At 45.6% G+C, this 6,278-nt stretch overlaps 2 protein-coding genes across 2 annotated transcripts; one reads left to right on the top strand and one right to left on the bottom strand.

Moving 5' to 3' along the window:
- The first annotated feature begins 221 nt into the window (after positions 1-221).
- LOC119360230 (soluble inorganic pyrophosphatase 4-like) lies at positions 222-3,635 on the top strand. Its single transcript, XM_037625963.1, has 9 exons — positions 222-325; positions 1,595-1,742; positions 1,826-1,854; positions 2,127-2,192; positions 2,284-2,391; positions 2,561-2,626; positions 2,704-2,824; positions 3,129-3,210; positions 3,304-3,635. The coding sequence occupies exons 2-9, from the start codon at positions 1,604-1,606 to the stop codon at positions 3,344-3,346; spliced, it is 654 nt and encodes a 217-aa protein (XP_037481860.1). The 5' UTR covers positions 222-325; positions 1,595-1,603; the 3' UTR covers positions 3,347-3,635.
- Positions 3,636-4,366: 731 nt separating this feature from the next.
- On the bottom strand, positions 4,367-5,212 carry LOC119360219 (histone H2A.2.1). Its single transcript, XM_037625957.1, has 2 exons — positions 4,937-5,212; positions 4,367-4,843 (listed from the first exon to the last, which is right to left on the bottom strand). Exons 1-2 carry the CDS (start codon positions 5,138-5,140, stop codon positions 4,583-4,585), a joined length of 465 nt encoding a protein of 154 aa, XP_037481854.1. The 5' UTR covers positions 5,141-5,212; the 3' UTR covers positions 4,367-4,582.
- Positions 5,213-6,278: the final 1,066 nt, after the last annotated feature.

Below are 6,278 nucleotides of genomic sequence, written 5' to 3'. Positions count from 1 at the left end.
CCGATCCGCCCCACCGACGGCCGCGATCCGGTCTCCGAACATCGGCAAAATCCCGAACCACCCCCCGGAAGCTCACGGAATCGCGAGCCAGTACTAGCCGGTAGAGCGGGCGAGGGGCGGGGATGCGATTATGGGTGAACTCGCGGGTCCTGCCGGTAAGAGACCGCCCGTCTCTGAGGACGCGCGGCTTTAAATGAGCAGCAAAAGGAGCGCAGTGCAGAGAAGCGGCGGGAAGTAGGACACGATACGAACGCCTCCCTCCTCCTCTGCTCCCCCTCCCCGCCTAGGGTTTGCTCGTCCGCCGTCTGCTGCAGATCCATCCGAGGTGCGTCTCTCATTCTCCTTCTTCCTCGCCACGTCGCCGCCGGCCGTGCAGGCTGTTTACTTGCTGGTGCGCGCGCTGTGCTGACGTGTCGCCTCCCGTTTGGGTCGAGCGGAGCGGTCGGTGCCTGCTCTGCTCATTACGCCTCCTCCGCTGGGTCGATTCCGGCGGCCGCGCTCGCCTCTGTTCGCCGGTTTCGGTGGTGAAATGTGAATGAATCTGGCCGGGGAACTGAAATGCGCGGGGGTTTTGGGTATTGTGTTAGGCATTTGTTTCACATGGATGCTGGCGCCATGAAGCCTGCGACATACGCCTTGTATTGTTGCATCCTCATGATTCATGCAGATGTAGGTGTTAGGCGCGATACATACGAAATGCTTCATCCTCACTAGTAGTGTTTTTTGTACACAGATTCGGTAGGCAGTCTTATTTATTAACGGTTTCTGCCAAGGAAACAGTTTCCTAGTCTCACTTATTTAATGCTTTCTAAAAAAAATCATCGGCCTTGTCCTCCAAAAAATTCGCTAGTTCTGCTTATTCATGGTTTCTAAATCATTTAACTGGTTAGTAACAAATAGTCTTGACATCCAAAAATTTCACTAGTCCTATTTATTAACGATTAAAATAATTTATCTGGTGTAATAAGAAATAGCCTTCTCATAAAAATCACTAGTCCTACTTATTGATGGTTTCTACATCATCTATTTGATCGGTAAGAACTAAGAAACAGTCATGTCCTGCAAAAATCTTTATCACCAGCTGTACATGCTGTGTATTGGTCATTTTCTATGTACATAAATGTGTTGATTTCATCGCTGTACATTCACAACATGTATGTTGTTCATATAGTTAATCATCAATTACAAGATGTTGATCCATTTGCCCATGCCTGTTCTGTAAATAAGCTAAAAAAGGTGCTAACATTCATCATACATGGATATACATGAAAAACCATCCATCTATATCGAGTTCCTGGTTTCCTTGGGTTGCTGGGGTCAATTATATTGTTTGGTAGCTGCTGTCAACATACTTTGCAAAGTTGTTTTTTCCAGGGAGTGCCAATTTTGTATTACTGTGTTTGCTCATTTGTGCCTATGATCTCCAGACATGGTGTTATCATATCTAGTCTTTATTCAAAGCTCGACGATTGCTTTTTCAGTTAACATTCTTGTATCTTCTATGATGACATTAACTTAACTTCTGTTGGGATGGCTTTAACTGGAACTTCTCTATTTCTTTTTCTAAAATAAGCAAACATACAATTGTTTTCAGGTTTTTGTGATGGCTCCCGCTATTGAAGCAGTTGAGAAGGTCAAGGTGGCGAGCACACCCGTTAAGCCTCCTGTTCTTAATGAAAGAATACTGTCATCCATGACCAGGAGACCTGGTTCAGCGCATTCATGGCATGATCTTGAGATAGGTATTTGACATTTGATCTTCACAAAACATCGATTTCATTGCTTCCCTCTTCTGAGAACTTACGTTTTGGACTTCTTTGTGCAGGCCCTGATGCACCAACTATCTTCAACTGTGTAAGGCCACCCTAATATATTCCTACTGATTTTCCTTTCCTTCTAATTTCGTTGCATAATAATTATCTAAAAGAAATTGCTGTATATTTATGCTACAAGTCCATATCAACAGCATAGCCCCTTTCCTTCTGTTAACTTGAAAAGCAAGGGTTCGACCTCATATAAAATATATATGTCACTTCAAGCTTCTCAATTTTGTTTAATTAGTTAATATCCTACATCCTTAGGAGTTCTGAACAACAAACTAAAAAATAGATGCTATTTTATGCCAGGTCATTGAGATACCTAGGGGCAGCAAGGTTAAATATGAACTTGACAAGAAAACTGGACTGATAATGGTAAAGCACTGCTGTTCATTTCCCCTCCTATTTTGAATCTCTCTTGCCCAATTGTTCTTATGGTTTTCGTTGGCTATATGCGTGTGTGCAGGTGGACCGTGTGCTTTATTCATCAGTGGTGTACCCTCACAACTATGGATTCATTCCCCGCACACTGTGTGATGATAGTGATCCGATGGATGTGCTAGTTATTATGCAGGTATGTCTTACTACTTCCCTTTTGTGGTGTACCCTCACAAATGGACAGAAGGTCGTTGTACTTCCTACTGTAGAATCTGTTAGTTGGTTGTAGAACATTAACGCATTCGCAAATCTTTGTAATTTGTTGTTTGGGTCAGTGTTTAAAATGTTTATCTTTGTTGATACAGGAGCCAGTTGTGCCGGGCTGTTTCCTTCGCGCAAAGGCCATTGGCCTCATGCCTATGATTGACCAGGTTTACTTTCATGGTTTCATTTCTCAACACTGCAGTCCAAAGAAGGCAGAGATCCTAATCAGTATTTTTTTTAACAGGGAGAAGCAGATGATAAGATCATTGCAGTGTGTGCTGACGACCCTGAGTACAAGCATTTCAATGATATCAAGGAGCTCCCACCTCACCGGTTGGCTGAAATCAGACGCTTCTTTGAGGACTGTATCCTTGTTGATCCACTTATATTCAGATATGACTAGCAATCATTTCACACACACTGAAAAAGAGTATGATTGTTTTGGTTTTACTTGCAAAAAAGCACCCTAAGTTTGAACCTGCAGGATACTCCTAGTAAAATTACTGGTCCTCGCCTGTTTGATGGATTACCGGTACTAGCTATGTGCTTTTGTGGTTTGTTGATAGCTGAAACATGGATATTATCATGCAAAAACGGTCTAGGCAAATGCAGGTTTGATAGTATAGGCCAACTCTTGCATCAGATGACTTCTTTAACTGGGACATCCAGACAAGAAGAATGAGAACAAGGAGGTCGCTGTGAACGACTTTCTGCCCGCGACTGCTGCTTACGAGGCCATTCAGCATTCCATGTGAGTGTTTCTTCCTTGAATCCTCAGCATGGCTGTGTCCTAGATGATCTTGGTGCTGAACTGACGCCGGTCTTTTTGGTGTTTTCTTCACAGGGATCTATATGCTACTTATGTCGTGGAGGGCCTGCGGAGGTAGGCTGCTGGCCGGAGCCCCGGCTCGACGTGCTGCTCCTTGTTGTCGGACCGGGGCGATGTTGATGAAAACCGGAGAATGAGACACTGTCACCTTACGAACTAAGTACTGTTATTTTGTTTGTGTTGGCATAGGTACCACTGGTTTTTATGACCTTGAAAGTAGTAGTTAGCACAAGAAAGAGTGGCGAAATATTCTTTTGTGGCCTTAGTGCCCCTATGTTGTTGTTACCTTGATGTTGATTCTCTTGTCGATTCAAGTCAGGCATAAGAAATTCATTGTCAATTTCTCATGGTCAGAAAATCAAGTATGTCATGGCTGCTGATTCCTTCACACCATAAAAACAGAGATGGTTCTTGATGGCAAAATTTCAACCAGAATGACATAAATTTCAGCTGCAGAAAATAGATTGGCATATCTAGTACTCCATTAATTATAAATCAACACACATAATGGTCATTCAGTTGCAAAACAAGAACCATGTCTCTCCCGTACTTATAAATCAACAAACACAATGGCCATTTAGACATACTGTTGCCTTGCAAAATACTAAACCCTCCATCCCAAAAAGCTTGTCTTACAGTTGTCTAGATTCGGATGTGTCTAACACTAGAACGTGTCTACATTCATCCATATCTAAGCAAATGTAACACAAACTTTTTGGGACAGTTGGAGTACTAACTACTGCAGATTTGTTGGTGTGACTCGAGCATGCACCAGCAAACAATCTTGAAATGTTATTTTGTAGCCTCTTGCGCCTTCAAGTCAGGCATAAGAACAAAAATCTGTACACAACCATCTAATTTGTATTTGTCACGTTTCAGATTCTATTTGTAACTTGCAACAATGCAGAGAGGAACACTGTTCCTAGATACAAAATTTCGTGGAATCGCCTACAGAAAATCAGCAGGATTAGCAAATTGTCATGACATTTGCAAGCATTGGCAATTATCTCAACAGTGCTTAGCGTGCTCGTACAACAAATGGTAGGGCAAATACAGATAAAATAGAACAGAAATTCAGTGACATTTTAACAAACACTGCATTAGAGACCAGACTGATTCAGAAGAACAGAGGAAGCAAGACGCTTCCTCTTCGTTCACGGTTACATGGCGGGGCAAAGCAAAAGTACAAGCTTGAGCACTCTCTGGAACACACCACAGCTAACTTAATTAACACAGACACTAGGCACACGAGGGCTGCCGGAGCACCACCGGCACGGTCGCACACTACTAGGATCTAGGCCTTGGTGGCCTTCTTGGGGGACTTGGTGGCCTTCTTGGGCGACTTGGCGGCGGTGCCGGCCTTCTCAGCCTTCTCGGCGGCCTTCTTGGGGAGCAGCACCGGGTTGATGTTGGGGATCACGCCGCCGTGGGCGATGGTGACGCCGGACAGCAGCCTCCCGAGCTCCTGGTCGTTGCGGATGGCCAGCAGCAGGTGCCTCGGCACGATGCGGGTCTTCTTGTTGTCCTTGGCGGCGTTCCCGGCCAGCTCCAGCACCTGCAAAACAAGATCGGCGGCTTGGTTCAGACCGGGGAGAGAGGCAGGAGTAGGGCGTCGACGAGGAGTATAACGGTGGCGTGGTGTGCGTACCTCAGCGGCGAGGTACTCGAGGACGGCGGCGAGGTAGACGGGGGCGCCGGAGCCAACGCGCTGGGCGTAGCGGCCCTTCTTGAGGTAGCGCCCGATGCGGCCGACGGGGAACTGGAGCCCGGCCTTGATGGACTTGGTCACCGACTTCTTCCTCGGCCCGCCGAACTTCTTCGCCGCCACCTTCTTCGCCTTGCTGCCGTCCATCTTGCTTCCTTGCTTGGGCTCCGGCGGGAGGGGTTGAGAGTGGGTGGAAGCTGGGCTGTGCTGCTGAGGTGGTTTGAAAATGGAGGCGCTGCGGCTGGGATTATATACCCGCGGGGGTCGGGGGGCGATCCGCGTGATGCGGGGCGCGGGCCGTTGGATGGAGGCGGCGTGGACGGTGGATGTTCGCCTGGGGGGCGTGATCCGTGGGAGGGGGCCGCGGGCCAATCAGAGCAGCGGAACGTCACAGCCTCGGCTCTCCGCTCTCTCGTGACCATGAGCGAGCAAATTCAGTTTTTTTTTTTTTACGTTCAAGCAAATTTAGATATTTGAGGCGCGTGTCTGCATATAATTTTCTTTGTTCAAAGTCAAAGTATTTTTATTTTTGATCAAACGTAGAGAAAAAAGTATCGATATTAACAATACCAAATATTGTCAATATTGCTAAATTCATTATGAAATGTGGTTTGATACATTCTCCGTTCTAAAATATAGTGCTTCCTCTATTTCCGTGCTTTAACTTTGAACATAAATTTAACCAACGAGACCGACTGCGGCGGGAGCAAAAATTATACCAGTGAATTCGTATTCAAAAGAAGTTTTTAACTATATAATTTTTTCTCCCGCCCACCGCAGTCGGTCTCGTTGGTTGAATTTGTGGTCAAAGTTGGACATCGGGAAGCGCGGGGGCACTATATTTCGGAATGGAGGGAGTAGTATATATATTTGGTGTTGTAGATGTTGATGTTTTTTTAATATAAATTTGATCAAACTTTATAAGATTTAACTTGACACAACTCTAATACGCGGAGTAAAAATGACCAAAGCAAATACATCAGTCCACACACTTGGAGGTGTGTTTGGTTGCCTGCATACATCAGTCCACACATCAGTCTGCACGGATAGACACCGATGAGCAGGTAAGAGGCGCTTCTTCTCCGGCCGGCGCTACACGACGCCATCGATTCATGTCTGCTCGTTTTAGCTTGATCTGTGAGCATGTGATAGGATTAGATCTGTGACCATGTTGTAGCATTCTACAATGTCGATCTGTGAGAATGTGATGTTGTGGTAGTTAGTGGTGATGGATTTTATAGGATGCTAGGTGTTGTTTCCATGTCATCAAGGATTGATAGCTAGT

Source organism: Triticum dicoccoides, chromosome 1A (assembly GCF_002162155.2).
Source record: "Triticum dicoccoides isolate Atlit2015 ecotype Zavitan chromosome 1A, WEW_v2.0, whole genome shotgun sequence".
Classification (NCBI taxonomy): domain Eukaryota; kingdom Viridiplantae; phylum Streptophyta; class Magnoliopsida; order Poales; family Poaceae; genus Triticum; species Triticum dicoccoides.
Note: the sequence above shows the minus strand (reverse complement) of the source record. Positions and strands in the feature narration are given on the sequence as shown.